General features: G+C 36.8%; 2 protein-coding genes across 9 annotated transcripts in view; one reads left to right on the top strand and one right to left on the bottom strand.

Annotated features, from left to right (window-relative positions):
• Window positions 1-5497, bottom strand: part of PPHLN1 (periphilin 1) — a 138875-nt gene extending 133378 nt beyond the window's left edge. For 2 of the 8 annotated variants that reach the window (XM_045801252.2, XM_045801257.2), the window contains exon 1: window positions 5386-5497. Coding sequence is in view for 4 of the 8 variants with exons in the window: in XM_045801256.2 (XP_045657212.1) it covers window positions 4503-4542 (40 nt within the window). In the remaining 4 variants the exon portion in view is untranslated. Of the gene's footprint in view, window positions 1-4502; window positions 4785-5385 lie in introns of those variants that run through there. The other 6 variants (XM_045801255.2, XM_045801250.2, XM_045801256.2 and 3 more) reach the window with 6 other exon arrangements.
• Window positions 5498-5534: 37 nt separating this feature from the next.
• On the top strand, window positions 5535-21891 carry ZCRB1 (zinc finger CCHC-type and RNA binding motif containing 1). The gene is made up of 8 exons (XM_045801258.2): window positions 5535-5690; window positions 6743-6828; window positions 9030-9058; window positions 14872-14983; window positions 15329-15436; window positions 19776-19888; window positions 19983-20058; window positions 20847-21891. Exons 2-8 carry the CDS (start codon window positions 6745-6747, stop codon window positions 20976-20978), a joined length of 654 nt encoding a protein of 217 aa, XP_045657214.1. The 5' UTR covers window positions 5535-5690; window positions 6743-6744; the 3' UTR covers window positions 20979-21891.
• The last annotated feature ends 3617 nt before the right edge of the window (window positions 21892-25508 follow it).

Raw genomic sequence — 25508 nt, 5'->3', positions numbered from 1 at the left:
ATCATTTAAGATACTATATAACTTATACTTGATGCGTATTATTGGTCCCTTGCTACTAAGAATATGAACTATATGAAAACAGAGATCTCTATGTTCTTCATTAATGGTAAGCGCCTAGAACATTCTGCACAACGTATGTCCTCAGTGTTCATGGAGTTACTTTATTAATGCTGGTAACATGCCCCTTCTAGGTAATGATTCCCACATCTTCGCTTCCATCCTGACTCTGCTCAAGAGGATGTCTCACAGATATCTGCAACCCAATATGCCAAAAGTTCTTCACACTTCTCAGAAACCTGCTTTGTCTCCTGTCTTCCCCATTTTACTCAATGACAACACCCTGTACCCAACAGCATAAATCAGAAACCTGAATCATCCAAGACTCAAAACTTTTCATACCTAACTATTCATTAAATCCAGTTATTTCTATCTCCTCACTATATAAATATCAGATGTTCCTCGTCTAGCTATTGGACTCCCCAGTAGTAAAACACTTGTCTCCCTGCTTCTCTGTCACCCTATAAATTGTAGCCAGAATGTTCATTCTGGTAAGACACCTGATTTAAAAATCTCTCAGTAGTTCCCCATATACTGAAGAATGAAGATTCAACCCTAACCTTAAAAAAGGCTTATTTATGACCTTGCTTTTGCCTTTCCAGCTTCACCCCTACCACTTCCCGAACAGCTTGGCATACTTCCCCTCTGCCTAGAATATCTTATTTGCTTTCAACCTCTACTCTTCTTTCAGGATTCAACTTAAATGTCAGCTTTTCTCCAGAAAGAATAAACTTGTTCTTCCTTAGGGCTTCTTAAAGCACCCTGCTATAATAGTACTATATAACATCACATGCACTTTACTTTTCTTCCACTCCTCCCTCCCAAATTAAACATCACTGCAAAGGCAACGACTGCATACTTCTCTTACTCCTAATGTTTAGCAGGGTAAAGGTACTTATTAAATATTGGCCAATTAAATAGACATATTAAATAGATATCTCCCCGCCACATGAGCCATTCTGGGGAACCTAAATATTGGTACCTTTTAATTACAGATATTCCCCCTGCTACCTCAAAATTCACCTTATGCCACTTCGCTTTTACAAAAGACCTACTTTAGTACCTGTTTTCACTAACCAAAAGAAATCCAAAGATTTCTGCGTTTACAAAGCATTAATTGACTCTTTCCTTAATGCCATTCAGCTTATGAAAGGTTTCAGAGAGTGAGGCAAACCTGTAGTCAGAAAACTTCCAATGAATACTATTAAATTATGGCTTCTGGGGCTCCCGGATGGCTCAGTCTGTAGAGCATGGGACTCCTGATCTCAGGGTTATGAGTTTGAGCCCCACAGTGGGTGTAGAGACTACTTAAAAAAAAAAAATTAAAAAAAAAATTATGGCTCCTACACATTTCTCATGACACGAATGCTGCTTCATTTTTGAGAAAAAGGTTATCAATGAGAATCTTTTAGCTCTAGAACCTAAAGCAGTGTTTTACCGTGGCTGCACTTTAGAATCCTCTAAAGAGCTTTACCCTGGCTGCACCTTAGAATTATCTAAAGAGCTTTATTTTTTTTTAAGACCTTATTTATTTATTTATTTGAGAGTGAGAGCCAGAGAGATCACACAGGGAGAGGGAGTGGGAGAAGCAGACTCACCACTGAGCAGAGAGCCCAATGTGCGGCTTGATCCCAGGATCCTGAGATCATGACCTGAGCTGAAGGCAGATGCTCAACCAACTGAGCCACCCAGGCAGCCTAAAGAGCTTTAAAAATACAAATGCTTAGGCCCTATCCTCTGAAATCCCTATATAACTGGCCTGTGGTGGAATGCTGACACTTTTTTAAAAATCTTAAATTTGGGTGCCTGGGTGGCTCATTTGGTTAAGCATCTGCCTTTGGCTCAAGTCAAGATTTCAGGGTCCTGGGATCAAGCTCCATGTCGGGCTCACTGCCTGCTTCTCCCTCTGCCCCTTGCCCTACTTGTGCTATCTAATAAATAAAATCTTAAAAAAAAAAAAAAATCTGTATGAGATTCACTGACCTTAAAGCAAGGTAAACATATTCCAGACATCCTAAATTGAAGCAAGAAGCTTTTAAAAGGATTTCAACCCAGAAACTAGATAATACTATTCTTTATTGGAAAATGCTTAAAATTCCAGAAAACTAAATTAAAAATGAATTTTAGAACATAATTAGTGAAGGTCTATGAAAAAAACTAACACGGATGCCAATTAACATGGTCAAAATAGAGCAAACTATCTACTAAAATTACTGTTCCATGCTCAGGGAGATAAATGTAGGTAGTGAAGAAAGCCAAGAAAATTTAGAGTCTTGAGAGATTGCTTAAATGTGGATGAACGATAGTGGAATCCAAAAAAAGGTAAAAGAATTATGGAAGATGTGTCTGAGAATGATGGAACTGATCAGAACAGGAGATTTGCATTTCAAAGGAATGGAATGTAAGCCTTGCAGAGGAATTCAACAAGCTTTCATTTCCTCCCCTTTAGTAAATATTCTCTCTCCTATTCCAGATAAGGCATAGAGGCTCTGAAAAACTCAATCCAAGAGCCAAAGCCTGGAATCATTCAGTTCTGCATGACTTTAAATCCCAACCCCTTTTCATCATACCACATTGCTTCACAAAGGTTAATAGGCAAAGACAGAACACATTCAAGGGCATTAAATGCTAACAATACAAAGCAAGCAACTAGAAGAGAAGGTCACTACAGGCGTCTAAGTCTAGAAATAAGGTGTAGGAAAAAAATGTCATTCCAGAAGATTAACCTGGCAGTATACAAGACAGATTAAAGGAGAATGAGGCTTAGGAAAGGAGACTGATTGTTTCATAACCACTGTATAATTTAAAGTACTTTGTTCTCTGCTAGTTTCACAAATTACTTTTCAGTGCTTTAAGGATACTTCTTATATATGCCCCACTATACTGTATTAAATACTTAAGAGATTCTTGATTGCTCAATTTAAGTGACCAAGTAACTAAAATTATAAAAATTGATAAAAATACCAGATGTTTGCCTATGTTTACAAATCTAAATCTTACTTCACATCTGGATAAAGGTTACAATCCTAACTGCTCAATCTCCTTCCAGTCTCAGCTCTCCTCTCCATTCCACCTTTAAAAAAGGATACTCAGTTAATTTTGCTAATATCTCATGCTTATCTGAAGCTTCCCTGATCAAGAATCCAAATTGTTTCACATCAATTAACTGTAACAAATCCAAACTCCTCTGCCCTCTGTCTTTCTACTGTCTCACCTAAACACCTGTTCTCTGCAAAAAGATCATACATGCCAGCCTCCTTACTGTGCCACAAAGTAACAAACACACCATCCTGGAGTTGTTTGATGTATTTCTCAAACTACGGTACCTCTTTCCATTCTCTCATTCAACTTCCAACCACCTATGAAGACCAAGCTCAAAATCTAGTATTCTCCACAAACCCCAATTCTAAGCCCTACCACACTAAAATGGATCCCAAACTGGTGACTTATCGATATGCTGCACGTGAAACGTGTTTGGCCCGGGGTTTTTTGTTTTTATTTTGTTTGTAATAAAATGTTATTCCACTCACAACACTTAAAAACTGGGAAATAACACTTTCCAAAAGCGTATTTCCAACTTTATTGAAAAACCTACATGCTCTGCCAACACTGGAATCATATTCTCACACAGCCACAATCAGCTGAAGCTAAGTAGCAGCTGACCCCTTTCCAAAGGTTCTTACATCTTAAAGTCAGATAACATGTCAACTGCCCGACTTCTGAGACTGTACCTGCAGTAGCTGCAATCAAAGAAATACCTCACTGCCTATTGGGCACTGGAATTAAGAAAAGAACAGGACAAATAATAGTCCCTAGCTTAGTAGAGAAGGCAAAGAGACAAGCAATTAATTAGCACACATGTGGTAAATGCTACGATGAGGAAAGTAGAGGGCATTTAGCACATGGCAAAGGTACCTAACTCTCCCTGGGGGAAGTTACAAAATATCCCTCAGAGAAAGTCACACGGAAATCGAAACCCTTAGCAGGTGTAGGAATTATCCAGAAAGGGGTAGAAGAAAGTTCAGAGCAATGAAGTGCCACACAGAGAGAAAAGAACCTCCACAAAGGGGTGGGGGTGGGTGGGTGGGTGGGTGTGTGTGTGTGTGTGTGTATGTGTGTGTGTGTGTGTGTGTGAAATCAGTTCAATACAGGTGGGGCCGTCACTTAATCATAAACTCAGGTGTCAGAGAAAGGACTCAACTGAAAGGGCAGAAGACAAAAAGCCAAGTGTTTGTTATGGTCAGGAGATGAAAGAGCATTTCCATAAAGCGGTAGAATATGTAAGAGTTTGTTAAGCAGGGAACAGAGGTTTCATCGAGCTCAGCTGTTGTGTTGAGGGGTGAAATGTGTAAGGAGGGAAAAGCAGTGATAGCCTAAATCAAGGGAGAGGAAGTACAAAGCAGCATGGGGATGAAGGTGTAGCATAGAAGACCAAAGGGGCTTACATCTTGGGCGGTAACCAAAAATAACGGGGATGTGAAGCATGGTAGTTTTGGCTGGCCACAAGTTTGCCAAGAGAATTAGTCCCAGCGGTCCCCTGGTGGATGTGGAGGCATTCGGGCCTCTCAAAATTCAGGTGCGCCCTGGATGCACTTCCTTCTCTCTAGAAGACATCGGCTTCAATCTGGATTGATTGTGCAGACTCCAGGAGAGGCTCTGGATTCCAGGCTGCTGGCACGCAGGCTCCCAAGGAATGGTTAGAGGCCTGGTCTGTGTGTGCTGGTGGGTAGAAGTATAAACTACCTTGCATTAGTTTCTGATTTTTCTGTAGGAATGACGGGCCCGTTTACCTCCTCTTAAGAGAAAAAGCTGTGTGTGACCATTAGAGATTAATAGGACGGAAAAAGGCGCCAAGTAGTCCAACATTTGTCCATACCAACTCAAGATGAGTCATTCTGTGAATCCGAGTTGACCTTGTCTCAACTAGACTGAGAAACCCGCCAGAAAAAGGCCTGTTTCACACTTTTTTGGTAACTCTCAAAGTGCCTAACACTGAACTGGGTACATCGAACACATTCTTTAAATTTACCGACTTCCTAACTGATCTTGGGTCACTTAAGTTACCTAGTTCAGTCCTCTTTCTGCATGATAAGGCTCTAAAAAGAAGCAAACCTGTGTCTCAGACTCAACAGTTTCCTTTATTCCAAACTCCACTGCGTCTCTACACCCTCCACCACAAGGGCAGAATTATTGCACGATTCAAATGCAACGGGAGACTCCAAGTCCCACCACGGAAAACACCTCCCTCCCGGCCCGCCCGCTCGACTCGGGCGCAGCAACTCGCGAGCCCGGCCCTGTCCACCTCGTGAGAAGGTAAAATGCGCTCACCGACTCTGGGCCGCCGAGAGACCCCGTAAATGTAGTCGTCGGCTCGTCGTCCCGCTCCTGGCAGGCACTTCCGGCGCGCTCAAAGACGTCGGCAAAAGCGCCAGCCTTTGGGCCCGCCTCCGGAGCCTGGGTCTAGCTACAGCCAGGAAGAGGCGTTGCTGTCGCTGCCTTCTAGTCTCCGGCGCCCGACTCCTCCCAGGACCCGTGATGCCAAGGCCCCAGCGGGGGACGAGGAAGAGTCCGGGTTGAGCCCCAGCTGAGTCGAGGGCTCGCGCTCTAGTCTCCCAGGCCCGCCCCACCTAAAGGTAAACGCCTCCTCAGCTGCGGCCTTTCAACCAGCGAGCCCCTTCCCAGACCCGGCCGCGAAAACGATTTGCCCCTCTCCCGCGCCAACCTTTTTATTCCGGGCCATTTACCGTTGCCCGGCCTCGCAGTTCTCACCAGAACGGTAACGCATGGTTTCAAATGGGAAACTTTTAAGATGTTGAGTTCCTGAAGTTGTCTAATAAATTCCCAGGAAACATCTCAAGCATCAAGCAGTTTTCCCATTACTCCGCGAATTGGTATGTCTTACGGTCAATATTTTGCCATTTGTGATGGCCCCTACAACCCCATCTCAAATACACACCACACAAGCTTTTTAAATTGAAATTTGAACCTTATTGAGCACGATATAATTTTCACGGATAATCTGCTTTGTAAAATACGCTATAAAAATTAATTACAAATTACATTTGTAAACTAAAAATACATATACAAGTCAGTATCTTTCAAGGCCCCGAAACCTATTCAATACAGTAAAATGTATAATTTCATTATTTAACAGTAATATGCAAAATTAGTGATTTGAAAGAATCATCATCAAAATGTAAGGTTAAAATTTTCTCTTAATACCACTGCAAAGAAAACTATTAAGACAACCAATAAAGTACCTCAGACCAAAGCATTAGGGAAAATGTGCCGTTAAGGTTCTTTCTGAGCTAGCAGGTTCTTTCTGATGTGGTAGGCAAGGTATTAAACCTTTTCAAAAGCACTTTTTTGCTCTTAGCCTGAGGGAAGGGTAAGTGAAGCCTCAGAATTTTTTATTTGTTTAAAACACATTCTGCCTTCATACCATAATCCAGCACTATAATGGTTAAAGAGTCTACTTCAAAGAAAGACCTGAAAGGTCTTTTCAGTAATATCTGGGTAAAAGAAATTCCTTAATTCACCCAGCTGGAGTAATTGTTTTTAATCCTAAAAAGTGAAAAAGGTGTATTAAATCTGGCATAATTAAATCAATGATTGTATACATTGGTTCTCCTTGGAATGAAGAATACCTGGTTTAGATTGCTTCTGGGTTTGTTTTCCTTTGTAGAAATGAGTGGTGGATTGGCCCCAAGTAAAAGCACAGTGTATGTATCCAACTTGCCCTTTTCCCTAACCAACAATGACTTATACCGGGTAAGTAACTTTTAGTACAATTGTCTGCTGAATTCTCTATTTGAGGTACAGATGTAGCTTAAGCAAACAGTTCTCTTTGGCAAAATTCTTTTTTTTTTTTTTTTTAAGATTTTATTTATTTATTTATTTGACAGACAGCCAGCGAGAAAGGGAACACAAGCAGGGGAGCGGGAGAGGAAGAAGCAGGCTCCCAGCAGAGGAGCCTGATGTGGGGCTTGATCCCAGAACACCGGGATCACGCCCTGAGCCAAAGGTAGATGCTTAAGGACTGCGCCACCCAGGCGCCCCTCTTTGGCAAAATTCTTAATAACTACATTACAATGCACTTGAGTCATCAATAGCAAAGACCTCTATTGCAAACATAAGAAAAAAATTGACAATTTTGTAATTTCCAGAGAGTTTACAGTGCTTTCATAGAGAATAACAAGTTCTTTATAAACATAGAAGACACAACTACTATAATGAAATGGAAGCAACTTGTGATAGACCGATTTCTCCTGCTTGCTTACTTGGTTTTTGGAAACTGGTGGGGTAGAGATTTTGGAGGAAAGGGCTGATGAAAGAAAACATCCCTTTACTAACCCTCAAATTCTGAAAGGATATTTTAATTTATATATATGGCAGAAACTTAACAGTTTAATGTTTTCAATTCAGGATGGGGTGATGGGGGGGTGGGGAATCCAACATCTTCTTTCACCTCTTTACCTTACAGAGAACAAAATTTCCTGCTGTCCCTGTCTTCCAGATAAGTGGTTGAGAGGAACTGGAAGGAGTGACATGAATCCTTTCTTCCAAGTGTGCCCCTTTCTCTCTGCTTCTTTGGGTAGATGTTAAGTAGAGAGATGCTGCATAGGTGATACATAGTATTTGATTAATTACTTAACTGAGATAGCCTGAGTCTCAAAGAATAAAGGAGAAGATGAACTTTAGCTTCTTATATCAAAATAGAGATGTGTCTGTATTTATTGAACACTTCCCATATGCTGAGCACTCTTAGAGGTACTAGAACACATCAGTGAACACAAAGATGAAAATCCATCTTGGCACTCATGACATAGCAAGATAAAACAATATGAAATATAAAAAAGTCAAATGATGATATTTTTTGGATACTAAATTAATGCTAAGAAAAAATAAAGGAGGTTATTAAATATCAGGCTGGGAATGGAGGTGAAATGTTACATGAGTGGTCTAAAGTCCTTATTGAGAATGTAACTTCTGAATAAAAACCTAAAGGAAGTAAGAGACAGCTGTGTAGATGTCTGGGGGGAAAGCGTGTCAGGCACTGAGTAAATCAAGTGGAGAGAGAGGAAAGGCAGTCAGAGGCAGGTAAGCCTATGCAGGGAGGCTGCATAGGGCCTACATAGATAATGGTAAGTACTCTGAGGGAAATGAGAAGCCATTAGAAAGTGTTACACAGAAGACTGTTTTGGTCTTCAAGATTCAATGTTCCTAATACTGCAATCCAGTTATACTACATTCCAGCATTACACAACTTAATCATAAAATGCAATTATTAATTGTGTATATTAATATTTCTGAAAGACCTTTCTAAGACATAATAAATAGGAACTATTAGCATATATGTAGTGGCTGAAACAGATAGATGAGATTGCTTTGGTTGAAGATGTAGAAGTAAAAGGGAAGATAGGGCCAACTGTAAAAAAACCACCAACAATTAAGAGTGGGCAAAAGGAGGGAGACTGATGGGAATGGATTTTTGTTACAGAAGCTTTTTTGTTTTATGTTTTGTTTTATAAGCAGTCTAAGGATCTGTCTTCTGAAACAGTGATTGCTTAATGGGGTTGGCTAGGAATGAGGATATTCCACAGCATTGATATTTGAAGCACATGGTTTCTCTGGGGCTATGGTGGGGTTGATAATTGCCATGGATATACCACAGGAACAAAGCAGTTGTGCAATGTGTATGCCTTCAGTCTACCACACATAAAGAGTGGGTTTTTTTCCTCTGTTTGCACTCTTTTGTTAGAAATTTAGAAATTGGGGCAGATACCTGTGACTCCAATAACAAAAATATGAATATTATTCTAGTCTCTAAAATATCTTCTAGATATATGCTTTATAGAATAAAGGCTAAAATTTTTCACAAGCTTTAACAAAGAACGTGGTCAGTTTATAGAACCTGAAAATTTAATGATTTAAAATTAAATTGTAAATTATTATGTGGTCTTTTGTTTCAGATATTTTCCAAGTATGGCAAAGTTGTAAAGTAAGTATTCACATCAAATTTTGAAACCTCATTTAAAAGTTTATCTGAATTTACTTCTCCATTTTTTAAGATTATTTTTCAATAAAACAGATATTTGATATAACAAAGAAAAAATATTACTGTTTAAGTTTTTATGTATATTTCGGTCATTTTTCTGAATATATAAACATGTACAGACAATTTTTTTAAATACTCAATTCTATACATGGAATTTTATTGTCTTTCTTAAAACTTGACATTATACTACAAACATCTTACCATGTACTTAAAAGATACACCCTTATATCTAATGAGCTTATGATATTCCTTTATATATCATAATTTATTTAAACAACAATTTCTTAACCATATTACTAAGAACTAAAACTGATTCTGTTATCCAATATAAGACATAAAGGCTCTGATTAAATATGTATTTTGGTTATTAGAAGGTGTGTTATCAAGTATACCAGAAGTGGATTTCATTTGTCAAATAAGTAGAATGTAAAAAAACAAATATTTCTATGCATATGACATGCAACGTGCTTATGAGACTGATAAATAGAAAACATATTCTCTGCTCTCATAAAAAGTTTAGAGATCATCAGAAAGACTGGAAACATACAGAAATGGTAGGGATGATAATATCAGTTGGAGCTGAGAGTTACGAAAGGATAAAAGGAATTTTTTATATTTCATTCACTGTTTTAAATAAAACATGGACCTATATTACGGGGCAAAGAAGTAAAAGCAAGGTATTGTCATTCTAACTATAACTAATATATAGTCTGGTATAAATTTGAAATTGTATTTAAAATCCCAAGAATTTAGAGTGTATTTATCTTGGCATTTATTTCTAGCTTTGGATAAATGATAAGAATATCATCAAGAATGCTTCTAGGTAAATTTTTGGGTCTTCAGAATTTATTTTAAGATTTTTATTTATTTGAGAAAGAGAGACAGACAGCAGGAGCAGGGGGTAGGAGGCAGAGGAAGAGGGAGAAGCAGACTTCCCACCAAGCAGAGAGCCCAATGTGGGGTCTGATCCCCGGACCCTGATATCATGACCCAAGCTGAAGGCAGACACTTAACCAACTGAGCCACCCAGGTGCCCCATGCATCTTCAGAATTTTGAATAATCACTATTACCAGTCAGATCACTAATAATGATGATATGTAACAGCACATAAATATGCTAGGCATTGTTCTAATCTTCTTAAATGTATTAACTCATTAAATTCTCACAACTACCTTTAAGGTAAATTACTGTTATCCTAATATTATAAATAACAAAACTGAAGCACACAGTAAACTTAAACATATTGCTAGTTAGTGGTGGAGATAAAATATGAAATCCAACAATCTGATTTCAGAGCCTGCTCCCTTAACCATACCATTACCTTTTCTGGGTTTTTCCCATCTGTCAGAATCCCTGAATGAATTTCCATACAAACATATAATTATAAATCATGAGAATGCTATGAAGTCAAAGACAGAGTTATAAGCACCTATAAAGAGGGAAGACCTGCACTAGTCTGGATAGTCAGGGTAGGTTTACCTACGGCAGTATCCTTTGAATTGAAACCTTGAGGCTCAGTAAGAGTTAAGTAGGGAGAAAGAATGGGAAGAATATTTTAGGTAGAGGGAATACCTTGTGCAAAGGCCCTAGGGCAAGAGAAAATAAAGTGAGATCAAGAAACAGAAGGCCAATATAGCTAGAGATGAGTGAGCAAGAGGGAGAAAGCACAAAATGGGTCTAGAGAAGGAAGCAGGTTCCTAATCTTGCTTCTTGGCCATGTTACAAGATACTTGGTTTTCATCCTAAGAATACCAGGAATTCACTAGTACAGAATATTAAATGAAGGAGGAACATGATTTGAATTTTTAGAAGCTTATTCTGGCTTCAATGTAGAGATTAGATTGGAGAGAAACAAGAGTAGAGGCTGGCAGACCTGTCAAAAAGCTATAACCATAGCCTAGGGAAGTAATGTGTACTAAGATGGTATAGGTGGAGAGGTAGAGGCTGGACAGATTTGAGAGATGGTCAGATGATCATTAGGCTGTAAAATGGGTAATATTTAATGATGTACTTACTTTGTATGTAAGGGGTGGGCAAGTGACAAAGGGGTGTTATGGACAACACCCAGGTTTGCCAGAATAGTGTCTGTTTCATATTATGTCCTTAAATGAGTACATCTCCTGCCAGAAACTTGAGAATAGAATCTTTGGTGTAATTATTTTTTTTCTGTTACCATAGAAGGTATCTCTGTTAAAGTATTGTATTGTAATTGGTTTACAGGTCTCTTTACCACTAGACTCTTAAGCTTTTTTCTGAAGTTAAAAACCTTGTCCTAGGACCTTAAGTGCCTGGGCTTGAGGCTAATGGAGTGACGGACTGACCACCTGAATAAACAAATGGATGCATTCTTGAGAAACCAGTTTCACATTTGTATCTGTCTTTTTGTTTTAACATACTGAGCTAGGCATAATAGAAATTACAGAGACAACCTTAAAGGAGTTTATATTAAAATAGGTCAGATGAGGTATTGTTTATACATTAACAGACTTCTGTTAAGAAGCAGGAAGGAAGAGAAAATATTTCCAGTTAAAGAGATTAGAGAACTGACATGTTCTGAGCTCTGAAGAATGAGTAAAATTTTGATGGGCAAAGATTGAGAATTGAAAGGAGATAGAAGCCATGTGAATAGAGGCATCAATTTGGAGAAGTATTGGCCATGCTCCATGAACATTGAGTAGTTTGTTGTTGCTAGCCCTCGCAGTTTATGAGTAAGAAGTAGTGAAAGATGAAGGAAGTGGGAGCCAAATAATAGAGGATATTGATTCAAGACCAAAGAATAGGCAAACTGAAGAACTAAAGATTTTTGAGAAGAATGACATGATTTTATTTACTCCTTAAGTAGAAATTCTCTCAGAGGCATATGAGAGCATTAACATCAAGGGAACTAGTAAGAATACACCGTTGAAATAGCAGAGTCATTGTGGACAAGAAAAGCTGTGAGAATGAGAAAAACGGGACCAATGAGAGACATCATTAACAGGATTACTTCGAAAGCTAACACTTGTAAAATAGTACTTTAGGAAAAAAATGATTAATGACTTTAACTGACCTTCACAAATATCATGAAAATTCCAAAAAGTTAAAAGTAACTACTTCGTATTTCTTTCAAAATTGGTTGAAAACTTTCTTTTGTATCCTCAATAACTGTGGTGACTCTAAACAAGCTTTGTCAAGTGCTTCTTTCAACTTCTAAACCTCATGAACAGATGCACTCGTCTGAGAAACTAGACCATTTTGCCCATTTTCCCCTAAATTATTTCAACTTATGTTTCCTTTTTGAATGAAAAAAGATACCCCTTTTCTTAATATAGTAGCATCTTCTTACCAGTTTCATTCCACTGACTATTTAAGTACCTAAACCCAATCCAATTAGAACAAATTTTAATATGTGAAATAAAATGTTAAATAAAATATCCATTTATTTATTTACTTGTGTCCTCTTGCCTATTTTCCTGTTAATTCAGGTTTTAGAAAATTATTTTTTGTCTTGAACGTTGTCTTTTTTTTTACTATTTGAAAATAATTGCAAATTTTAAAAAGTTGCAAAAGTAGTAGAAAGAACATCAAAATATCCTTTACCTAGATTCACCTGTTGTTAACATTTTACCCCATTTACTTTATCATTTGCCCTCTCTCTCCGTGTGTGTGTGTATGCACATGTGTATGTATGTATGTATGTACACACACAATTTGTTTTTGTGAATTATTTGAACGTAAGTTACAAACATCATTGCCCTCTACTCCTAAGTACTTAAGTATGTATTTCCTAAAAATAGAGTTATATAGTCATTGTATGGTTACCAAATTCATAAATTTATACTGATAAAATAGTTTATTGAATCAATCATCCATGTTCCAATTTTGTCAGTTTACCTAATAATGTCCCACATAGAATTTTTCCCCTCAGTACAGTCTAGAGTTAGATATTGATTTTAACTCCTATTTTTTTAACCCCTTTTTTTTTTTAATGTTTTTTTTTTATTATATTATGTTAGTCACCATACAGTACATTCCCGGTTTCCGATGTAAAGTTCGATGATTCATTAGTTGCGTATAATTTTTTAACCCCTTTAATCTGGAACATTTATAAAGAATATAGTTCTCTCTCATCTCCCCCCCCCCCATTTTGTGTTTTCCTGATGTTGCCTCATGATTACATTGGGGTTTTATATACTCTTGGCCGGTAACTTATATGTGATGTTGTATTCGGAAGGTTTCACATCTGGATTTATACAGTGTCCATGCATCCCTCATTAGTGATTTGATGGCCCAGTCAAGGTGTTGACCAATTTCTCCACTGTATACATACTTTTTTTTCTTTGCAACTAATACAGTTGGTGACAAACACTCTTAAGACAATGTAAATATCTTGTTCCACATAAAAATTCATTTTTTATTTAATTTTATTTTAAAGACTTATTTATTTTTAAAGAGAGAGTAGAGGGAAGGGGCAGAGGGAGAGGAATAGAGAGAATCTTAAGCAGGCTCTGCTTCCAGTGAGCACAGAGCCCAACACAGGTCCAGTCTCACAACCCTGAGATCATGACCTGAGCCAAAATCAAGAGTTGGACGCTTAACCAACCGAGCCACCCAGATGCCCCGAAATTTCATTTTAGATAATATTTGCTCATCAACAAATCATCTTGCCTGATCCACTCTTTACAATTGTTGCAAATGGTGATTTTCCAACTCTAGCACTTGCCTAGACATTCTGCTGTAAGCAAAAACCATACCTTTCCCCCATTTATTAATACAGGCTTATAAATTCGTACTTTTTTCTGTGGTTTATATTTCATTACTGTACTTGTTTTGGTACTCAAATTGTCCTAGGTTTGGCCAATGAGAGCTCCTTTAAGCTGGCTTCTGTACTCCTGAGCCATGCCCCATCCACTTTTTTTTTAAGTACTCCCTTTTTTAAGTACATTTTTAAATATCTTGTACCTACCCTATCCATCCTTGCAATCAGCCATTTCTCTGAAGATCCCTGTTGAACAGTGATTTTTAAACTACATTTAATGACATATGATGAGCAAGGATCACAAGGACTAGGGATATATAAAGGATCAGGAGAAAGAACAGGCTCTGTGGTCTTAGCACAATCCCTATCACTTAGGTACCTTGGATGGTATGACTAAGAACCACAGAACTGGAGATTCTTAAGGTGATAGGGATTAAGGAGTGCACTTGCTGTGATGAGCACCGGGTGTTCTATGGAAGTGTTGAATCACTATATTGTATACCTGAAACTAATATTACACTGTATGTTAACTGGAATTTAAATTAAAACTTTAAAAAGAGAATATTAAGAATATAATTAGGGAAAAAAGAATATAATTAGATTCTAAAGCCTAGAAAAAAGTAAGTAAATCATTTTACTTTTTGTGTTGAAAGGAATACCTCAGTTTTATTTTGTTTCTGCACAGTGAGGGCATTAGTGGAAGAGAGGAATTAAGCTTACTCTTCAAGATTTTGTTGTCTCTGTAATCTCTTTACTTCGTCCTTCAACCTCATTAATGTTTGACTTTTCAGGTACTTCTATCATAGCTGTGCTCACTTTTGTTAAATGAGTTTCACATTTTCTCATTTCCATTCTTCTTGATATCCCATGACTTTGAAGAAATAGTTGATTTGTCAACTGTATTGATTTCTCTTATTCTGTAAATGTTTTGCTAACCCATGAGTTTTCCAAGTACTTATTAATATCTGTTTATTGCTGCCTCATTATATTTAACTGGCTATTTGTTTATGCTTTAAGGGTTACTATAATGAAAGATAAAGATACCAGGAAGAGTAAAGGGGTTGCATTTATTTTATTTTTGGATAAAGACTCTGCACAAAACTGTACCAGGGCAATAAACAACAAACAGGTAAGCCATTCATTCCCAACAAGATTTTTAATCCAAAAGCCTTTGCTCATCCAGGCCAAAAATGTGGGGATACAGTGGATGATCAAGTCATGGATATCAATAGATTTTGAGGGTATTTAACTTACAGAAAAGAGGTCAAAACTATATTGGTTCCCAAAACACTGGCAGAATCTAAGGAATAAGAATCTATTCTATAGGATGTTATTTGTCATACCTGACTAGGCAGTTGATAAAGTAATCTAAAATAAAATGGAATTGAAAGTTTAAGGAAATGGAATCCAATAACTGTAGTTTTAGGTTTCAATGAAATACAGCCTTCTGCATTTACATTTTTCTCTGGTTTAGTTATTTGGTAGAGTGATAAAAGCAAGCATTGCTATCGACAATGGAAGAGCAGCTGAGTTCATCCGAAGACGAAACTACTTTGACAAATCTAAGTGTTATGAATGTGGGGTAAGTATACCTAAAATTTGATGTAATTTTTCATAGTTTGTTTGAAGGTATTTTTCACATCAGTGTTTTATTTGTGCTCTCTAAAGCTTCTGGGTGGCTCAGGTTATAAAAGTTGTTTTACTTTGGGAATCTTGACTCATCTAAGTAAACTCAATTGAAATGTAGTATGTAAAGACAACCTGAGTTAGGTAATATAGAGTGGTATTTCCTCCAGTTTCTAAATCTTTGAAAACTGTTAAATTAAAAAGCACTGGAATGGGGTGCCTGGGTGGCTCAGTCAGTAAAGCGTCTGCCTTCAGCTCAGGTTGTGATCCCAGGGTCCTGGGATCAAGCCGCACATGGGGCTCCCTGCTTAGCGGGGAGCCTGCTTCTCCCTCTCCCTCTGCTCCTCCCCCTGCTTGTGCTCTCTCGCACTCTCTCTCAAATAAATAAAATCTTAAAAAAAAAAAAAAAAAGCTCCAAACTAATGACTTATTGTCTTGAAAGATTTAGTGACCCATAAATTTTTGGGTTAATGAGATACTGCTTGTGCCTATAATAGCTTGCCAATGTTTAAGCATCACAGTTCAGTATAAACATTATCATATGATCAGCCTATCCTGTTTGGGATAATATGTTTTAAAAGCTAGTTTTTTCTATTAATACTGCCAATATTTGTAACTGAACTATTCCCAGATTTTCTTAGCTAGTTCTTATAGTTTATCATTACCCATTTAAACTTCTGGTGAGTAGGAAAAATATATAGCCACAAAACAGTTTTGCACAAGGCTCATAATAATGATGGTACCAAGAGAATATCGGTCTGGGACTCGTTGTCAGTTTCCAAAATGCCTATATAGAATACCTGAAAAACAGGGTCCAGAGGTACTAATGGAGAGCTGGGGAAAGGATTACTGAGAGACATTTTCCTGGCTATAGAATCAGTGGAAGATACAAAGAAATGGGTTGGGGTTATTTCCTTCACTGCCACACTCTACCCCTTCCTCCCTGAAAAGATAGATAAACAGACGGATGGTATATTCTGTCAATTCCTGTGATTCTAACACCTCTCAAGTTAATGTTTTAGAAACTGTTTTCCAATACGTGCCCTCCTCAATACCCATCACCAGCCTATCCCACTCTCCCACATTCCCCCCCACAAAGCCCTAAGTTTGTTTCCCAGAGTCCATAGTCTCCCATGGTTCATTCCCCCTTCTGTTTACCCCCCCTTTCTTCTTCCCTTTCTTCTCCTACCGATCTTCCTACTTCTTATGTTCCATAAATGAGTGAAACCATATGATAATTGTCTTTCTCTGCTTGACTTATTTCACTTAGCATTATCTCCTCCAGTCCTGTCCATGTTGCAGCAAATGTTGAGAAATTGTTCTTTTTGATGGCTGAGTAATATTCTATTGTATATATGGACTACATCTTCTCAATCCAGTCGTCTGTTGAAGGGCATCTCGATCCTTCCACAATTTAGCTATTGTGGACAATGCTGCTATGAACATTGGGGTGCATATGGCCCTTGTCTTCACTACGTCTGTATCTTTGGGGTAAATACCTGGTAGTGCAATGGCTGGATCATAGGGTAGCTCTATTTTTAACTTTTCAAGGGACCTCCACACTGTTTTCCAAGGTGGCTGTACCAACTTGCATTCCCACCAACAATGTAGGAGGGATCCCCTTTCTCCACATCCTCTCCAACATTTGTTGTTTCCTGCCTTGTCAATTTTTGCCATTCTAACTGGAGTAAGGTGGTATCTCAAAGTGGTTTTGATTTGAATTTCCCTGATGGCTAATGATTTTGAACATTTTTTCATGTGCCTGTTAGCCATTTGTATGTCTTCATTGGAAAAGTGTCTGTTCATATCTTCTGCCCATTTCTTAATTTGTTTATTTGTTTCTTGTGTATTGAGTTTGAGAAGTTCTTTGTAGATCTTGGAAACCAGTCTTTTATCTGTAGTGTCATTTGCAAATATCTTCTCCCATTCTCTGGGCTGCCTCTTAGTGTTTTTGACTGTTTCCTTGGCTGTGCAGAAGCTTTTCATCTTGATGAAGTCCCACAAGTTCATTTTTTCTTTTGTTTCTCTTGCCTTTGGAGATGTGTCATGAAAAAAGTTGCTGTGGCTGATGTCAAAGAGGTTGCAGCCTATGTTCTCCTCTAGGATTTTGATGGATTCCTGTCTGACATCGAGGTCTTTCGTCCATTTGGAGTTTATCTTTGTGTATGTTGTGAGAGAGTGGTCAAGTTTCATTCTTTTGCATGTAGCTGTCCAATTTTCCCAGCACCATTTATTGAGGAGACTGTCTTTTTTCCACTGGATGTTTTTTCCTGCTTTGTGAAAGATTAGTTGCCCAAAGAGCCAAGGGTCCATTTCTGGGTTCTCTGTTCTGTTCCATTGGTCTGTGTGTCTGTTTTTGTGCCAGTACCATGCTGTCTTTGTGATCACAGCTTTGTAGTACAGCTTGAAATCCGGCATTGTGATGCCCCCAGCTTTGTTTTTCCTTTTCAACAATTCCTTGGCTATTCAGGGCTTTTTCTGGTTCCACACAAATTTAAGGGCTGTTTGTTCCAGTTCTTTGAAAAATGTCATTGGTATTTTGATCAGGATGGAATCATGGAACTTTACATGAAAAACTAGGGATGTACTGTATGGTGACTAACATAATATAATAAAAAAATATTAATATAAAAAATAAATAAAAGTTCATATATAAAAGAAAAGAAAAGAAACTGTGTTCCAGAGCCCTGAGTTTTGTGAAAAAGAAGAAAGGAAGGAAAGGAGGAGTAGTTATGGTCAGATAGATTACTATATACCCTCATATTCACAGTAAATAACAAGTTATCTGAGAAATCCTGTGTGAATCTGTTAATCCGCCTTTTTAGATTATGGATTCATTAATTTGTTATATTACACTTTGTACATTTTTTTACTTCTTAGATTTTCCCCTCCCCAAAATATGTTTGCATTTATTTAACCTGGTTTTCCTTTAAGTTACTTCATTATGAAACCATTTTTATATATGGAATATGTTGACATTATTCCAAAAGCAGTTTGGGAAATGCTTGTCTAAGTGCATTTGCTTAGCAGTTCATTAACAGTAACATCTCGGGTTCAGCCATGTCCCCAGATATATAAAGTACACAGTCTATTTGATGCTTTCTAAAATATACTTGAAAACCATGATTATTTTTCTCTTCTATTTTTCTAATCCTGGTTCAGTCTCTCTCCACACCCTTCCTCTTACATATTATTCGGCAGTGTATTTAGCTAATCTTCAGATTATAGTTCATTGTCTCATGTTTTACTACCGAACCATGTTATGGCTCATTATAATGTTACTCATTATAATGTTACTCATTATAATGTTGTGTAGTTGCCACATTAAAAAAAGAAACAGGCAAAAATTAATATCTTTTATTATCATAACCCAATATATATCCAAAATGCTCTCATTTAAATATGTAATTAATATTTTCAAAAATTAAGGTATTTTATATTCTTTTCTTCTTATTGTCTTCAAAATCCAGGATGTATCTTACCCTTACAGTGCATATCAATTCAGACAGGTTCTCAGTAGTCACAAGGGAATTATGGTTAGTGGCTGCCATAATTGGACAGTGCAGGTATAATCTAGATATGAAGGGAGGAAAATGAAATTAATAGGAAAAGTGAGAAAGACTTTAAATTTTACTTTTTTTTGAAGATTATTTGAGAGAGCGCGAGCAGCAGGCAGAAAGGAGAGGGAGGGCAGAGGGAAAGAGTGTCTTAAGCAGACTTCACGCTAAGCATGGAACCCAACGCAGGGCTTGATCTTACGACCCTGAGATCATGACCTGAGCCAAAACCAAGAGTTGGATGCTTAACCAACTGTGACACGCAAGTGCTCCCCCTTTTTTTAAAGATTTATTTATTTATTTTAGAGAATGAGAGAGTCCATTTGTTTTTAAAATGATGTTAAGCAGCATCTTAGAAGTTAAGAAGGTTTCATCCCCATTTTATCAAATAATAACTTAAAATGTTTACATTTGAGGTAGGTGGTCCATTTAAATTTCTAATTGTTTTACACCCTGAATCTTGTTTGAAGGAAGAATACTTCTTTTGTTCTTTGTGAAACTACTAAAATATTCCCTTGTTGTTAAAGTAGCTTAATGGGGGCTATAATATCATAATCTCTTCCTTTTAAATATTGAAGTAGTTGGTTTTGTTAATTTCTTCATGTACATTCCCACTGTGACAGTATTCTTTTTAAGTTCTAAAACCTTCAGTCATAGGGTATGGGTACCAAGCAAGTTTCTGTTAATAACACAATAAATACAGCTTTTTTTCCTTTCCTTTTTAATGTGAAACAAAAGGAAAGCGGACACTTAAGTTATGCCTGTCCTAAAAATATGCTTGGAGAACGGGAACCTCCAAAGAAGAAAGAGAAAAAGAAAAAAAAGAAAATTCCTGAACCAGAAGAAGAAATGTATGTATAGTTACTCTTACTAAATACATTATTGTATTGTTTGTTTTTATGCTATTGCTTGAGTACATTCTGATTTTTTTTTTTAATAATTTAGTGAAGAAGTAGAAGAAAGTGAAGATGAAGGGGAAGATCCTGCTCTTGACAGTCTTAGTCAGGCCATAGCTTTCCAGGTATTAACCAGTTCTTTTAATAATGCCATAGCTGCCTTGGGTTAATCATCTTATACTCCTTGCTTACTTTATTGATCATCTCATGGCAATCTTCATCTCTCCCCTTTACCTCTTCAGGAGACAGCCTGTTTCTCTAAAGTTTTTAGAGCAGTGTGATAGAAAAATTCCCATTAGTTCTTTCTAGATTTTAAGGGCCCTACAACATTTTTAATATCTTAATCTGATTTCATTATGGAATTGATCAGAAATATTTGATCAAAGTGAGTTAGCCAAACAGAGAAGATTTTATTAAATCAAAAGATATGTTCTAACTGAAACTTCACTTCAAAACAAAGCCAAAAACCTATTTTTGACCATTTAAAGTCCTAATAATATAAGTATATGAAACATTTTTGTAAAAGGCCATATAATCTCCTAATTTTCTGAAAAAGTTACTTTATTTTAATGCTTATAGTTGATAAATTACAAATACATTAATTTATTTTTCCTTTTAGTTAACTAATGTATTTTATATAACATTCACACTTCCAGCAAAGATGGCAAGTAGGCTTCATTTCATGTACCTGTTAATTAGTAGAAGTTGCCTAGAATAATTTTGAGTAACACTGGGACATAACGGGGAGGGCAGGAGGGGTCTCCTAATGAAGTAGAATTGTCCGCATGGGCTGGAAGGTTGGGATTGTTGGCATGTATAGTGTGTTTTTGCCATATTTTGTATTAATACACTGTAAATAATGTTAAACAGACTCCTGGTTTGGTTTTGTTTTGTTTCCTGAATCACATTATAGCAAGCCAAAATTGAAGAAGAACAGAAAAAATGGAAACCCAGTTCAGGGGGTCCCTCAACATCAGATGATTCAAGACGCCCAAGGATAAAGAAGAGCGCGTATTTCAGTGATGAGGAAGAGCTGAGTGATTAAAATTATATTTATTATGTAAATATCATTAAAATTTTTTTTAAAATCTTGGTGTACCAAGTTCAGTTGGGATTAAAGATTACTTTTAGAATTTGAGCATAAAGAACACTTAATACCAAATAATTTTTTTACTATAGAATAGGTTCATAGGAAATTGAAAATAATTTTAAAGTATCATGTTTCTATCTTGCCTTAGAGTAATACAAATCAAGATTTGCTAGTAACCATTAATCTTGAAAACAGTTCATTTGAATTAAAAAGAAATCTTAATACTATTGTCGTTGTCATTCCAAGAAAAAAAGACTGATATTGAAAAGATGTTTCTGAGAAACTCATTATAAAAGTTTATTCATGTCTGACTGATTGGTTTACATGAAGACATATGAAGTAAATTTCATTTTTAAGACAAAAACTTCATGAAGGCTGTGGAAAATACTGACTGATTTATTGTTATTCAATGTTAATAAAATTTTCAAGAGAATTTTGTTTTTAAATGTGGGTGTTTTGCCATCTTATTTCTTTTTGCTTTATCCTAACCTGGATATATTATAACTACCCATAAAATATAAAGTAAAGTAGCTTTCAAAGGCTTATAACCAAACAGCAATCATTTGTTTGGTTTACCTTTGGCACCAAGTTCCATTCCCCAAACGTAACTAACTTTTTTAGCTGTTTCCTTTCATATGTACATATATATTGCTTTATAAAATACATATATTTCTGCCCTTTAATTCATTTTAAGAGGTAAGGGGAGATTTTTCAGTCTCCTATACTACCCCCACCTACCCACCTCCCTCTTCTCAATATCGCTATGTTAAAATTTTTGGTTAAATCCATATGTATTGTTTTTCTTTTATGACCATGTAAATACTGTCCACCGCTGAGATTACATTTTTGTTGAGTTAATAATTGCCTCATTTTTTCCTTTATTTCTTTTTATTTATGACTGAATTCTCTATATCTTCTGCAGATGGTTATATGGGAATGGAATTACAGAGCCTTTAATTTTCTACTTTGTATATTTCTATATTGTTAGAATGCTTTTTTTAAAGAATACCCATTTGTTAGTTTTTTAATTACTAAAAGCAATAAAAATATTTCCCCTTTGAAAACTACAAGAACAGTGAAAGTATTAGCCACTCACTAGCAGAGAATCCTCTAGATTCCAGTGAGGAAGCCAGACTAACAACTGAATGCTGGACGCTACTTTTCGTTCCACCCACTAATTCATCAAATTTAAAAGAAAAAAATGGGAAAATTTCACAACTTAATAAGGGTAAGTTTATATGAATACCTTAAAACAATAGAAAATGAGGTAGTGACATGAGTATGTAGAAAATAAAAACTAAATGAAAAATATTCTTTAGCATTAGCTACTAAAGTATCTGTTACAACCAGCAGAACATTTTTTAACTAATTATAAAAAAATCAGTGGTGATGAAGATGACATAAGAGTACTTATAGTACTGTAAACTGGCTAATTGCTAAAGGGTAACTTAACAATAAGTAGTAAATATGTTCTCTTCTTTGAACCAGAAATTATATTCTATTTTATCCTATGGTTGTAGTAAAAAATACAGGTATTCATGTGTAAAACTACATGTTTAAAACTTAAAACATGTCAACAAAAAATAATTAAAACATTATATATCCAAAATGATAGATTATTAGGAAGCATTAAAATGTTTCAGAGAATCCCTAATGGTATGGAAAAACATTCTGGATATAATGTCAGTTGCAAAATAACCTGTTATGTATGGATACATATATGCATATAGATGGGAAAGGTCTACTACTAAAGTAGTAATGCATAGTAGTTAAAAGTATAGTCTATTTTGACAGATCATACCTAGGTTCCTGTGGCCATGGTGGCTGATGGCTTTGGACCATTTACTTAACCTGAGTTATTCAAAAAATAAAAAGGTACAAACAACATGAAAGGACAAGTGTATGATTTTATTTACATGATGAATACCTAGAATAGGCAAATTCATATAGACAGAAAGTAGACTAGAGGTTACCAGGGACTGGGAAAGAATGGGGTAAAGAGTGTTAGTGTTGGGTACAGAGTTTTTGTTAGACATGATGAAAAAGTTTTAAGTATAGATAGTGGTGATGGTTACACAATGTTGTGAATGTATTTAATGCCCTGAATTGAATGCTTAAAAATGATAACAATTTTCTGCTTATTTTACCACACAAATGTATCAACATAATTGGTCAAAAATTCTGTGTAAAGAGCAGTTGGGCCACCAACACCCTCCCCTCTATGGGTCATCCCTTAATCATGGGGAGCCATGACATCTGCAATCTCCTTTCCCGGTTTATGTCCAAAACACTATCAGGTAGGCTCACTCACTTCAAGGAATTGAGGGTCCTTCCCAGGAGAAAAGACAGACACTGGATATTTAGGGCCTTAAAGAAAAAGCTCAGCATTAAAGTCCCCCAGGTTAATATGCCCGAGGCTGTGGTAGTGATATATGCTTCTGATCAGCTTTTTAGTTCTTTCAAATACGAACATTCAAATATGAACACATTCGAATATGAACAGACATATCAGCATCAATAAACTTTTTAGGAAAGCCTCCAACGCAATAGAGATCCAAATGACCAGAACCAAAAACAAAAAACAAAACAAAAAAAAACTTAGAGGAGCTGAAGAATTCTGGTTTTAAAATTTTATCTGGCTCTGGGGGTTTCAGAGAAAGGGGATGTGGACCTGTAATAAACTTGGTCTTTCCTAATATGAAAGCATTTGCCAATCAGAAAATGCCCATCTGGGGCGCCTGGGTGACTCAGTCGTTAAGCGTCTGCCTTCGGCTCAGGGCGTGATCCCAGAGTCCTGGGATCGAGCCCCACATCGGGCTTCTCCGCTGGGAGCCTGCTTCTTCCTCTTCCACTCCCCCTGCTTGTGTTCCCTCTCTCACTGGCTGTCTTTCTCTCTGTCAAATAAATAAATAAAATCTTTTTTTTTTTTAATGCCCATCTTATTAGGTATTTTGTGTTTTCTTTCCTTCTGTAATTATTTATAAACTCAATTGCTTTTTTGACTAGATGTCTATTTTAAAACCGCCAATTATAATTTTTGGATAATCACAAAAATCAGTTATGGCCACATGTAATAGGACATATTGATATATGTCCCATATAATTAAATATTAATTCATGTCTTTATATTTCATAAGTGTGTATATATGTGGTATACAACAATACCATGAAATAGGCATTAAAATGTTTAAATAGTAAAACCTTGGCTACCATATCTGGAGAAGTACCTGAAAGCTTTACATAGAAGAATATACCAGAGGAGTGTGCCTGGCTGGCTCAGTTGGTAGAACATGCAACTCTTGATCTCCGGATCATGAGTTCAAGCCCCACAATGGGCACAGAGTGTGCTTAAAAAATTTTTTTTAAAGAAGAATATACCACAGGTAGATCAGTAATTTAGACTCAATCCTTTCTGGAGTGAAAGCATGATTTTAAAATGAGAGGAAAGGGGTGCCTGGGTGGCTCAGTTGGTTAAACATCTGCCTTTGGCTCAGGTCATGATCCTGAAGTCCCAGGATTGAGTCCCACATCAGGTTTCTTGCTCAGTGGGGAGTCTCCTTTCCCTCTGACCCTCCCCCATCTCATGCTTTCTCTCTCTCAAATAAATAAAATCTTTTAAAAAATAAAATGAGAGGGGGCGCCTGGGTGGCACAGCGGTTAAGCGTCTGCCTTCGGCTCAGGGCGTGATCCCAGCATTATGGGATCGAGCCCCACATCAGGCTCCTCCGCTATGAGCCTGCTTCTTCCTCTCCCACTCCCCCTGCTTGTGTTCCCTCTCTCACTGGCTGTCTCTATCTCTGTCAAATAAATAAATAAAATCTTTTAAAAAAATAATAAAATAAAAGGAGAGGAAGGGTCATTGGATCACATAACTGAAATATCCAGCCTAAGAAATGGATGAAAGGGTTAAAAATTATTTCAGCTTAAGAAATGGATGAAAGGGTTAAAAATATAATTAGAAATCTATTTTCCTTTGTCTCTTACTACTGCTTTCCTCTGCACTACCTTTATTTTCCAACAAGCTTTCTTTATGTAATAGCAAAGATGACGACCAGTATCTCTAACGCTAGGAATCCTAATAATGAGAATCTTCTCCAATGGTTCCAGCAAAAGTCCCAAGAAAAGCTCTGATTGGCCAGACCTGGGTCACATGTGGTCCCCATTCCTGAAGATGAGAAGTAAAGTCGGTTCCACTCAATCCACATAGACTGAGAGTATTCCTACGCAATGTGGTATCTATTTTCAGTTTGGAATCAATGTGGAAATTACTTATTCTGTCAAAAGAATCTTAAGCTTTCCTTTCATCTCTGTCAAAGACAGAATACCGAAGCAGCTGAGCAGGATGCACAGAGGAAATAGAAATGCAGCAACAAACAAAAAGAAGCCATTTCCCGTAATAAGCAATTTTCACAGACTATTTGCAAAACATATGGAAAGAGGTTTAAGCCTCCTTGGAAAGCAGTTTGATAAGCACTGTTACTTAGA

The sequence above is a fragment of the Ursus americanus genome, chromosome 25 (genome assembly GCF_024610735.1).
Source record: "Ursus americanus isolate L20-20 chromosome 25, mUrsAme1.1.p, whole genome shotgun sequence".
Taxonomy (NCBI): domain Eukaryota; kingdom Metazoa; phylum Chordata; class Mammalia; order Carnivora; family Ursidae; genus Ursus; species Ursus americanus.
The sequence above is the reverse complement of the archived record's forward strand: the minus strand, read 5'-3'. Positions and strand labels throughout refer to the sequence as shown.

Excerpts from the sequence above, each read along its gene's own strand:
- ZCRB1 (XM_045801258.2), top strand. The coding sequence starts at position 6,745 with ATGAGTGGTGGATTGGCCCCAAGTAAAAGCACAGTGTATGTATCCAAC. Across the intron at positions 6,829-9,029 it reads CCAACAATGACTTATACCGG|ATATTTTCCAAGTATGGCAA; the intron begins GTAAGTAACTTT and ends CTTTTGTTTCAG. Across the intron at positions 15,437-19,775 it reads CTAAGTGTTATGAATGTGGG|GAAAGCGGACACTTAAGTTA; the intron begins GTAAGTATACCT and ends GTGAAACAAAAG.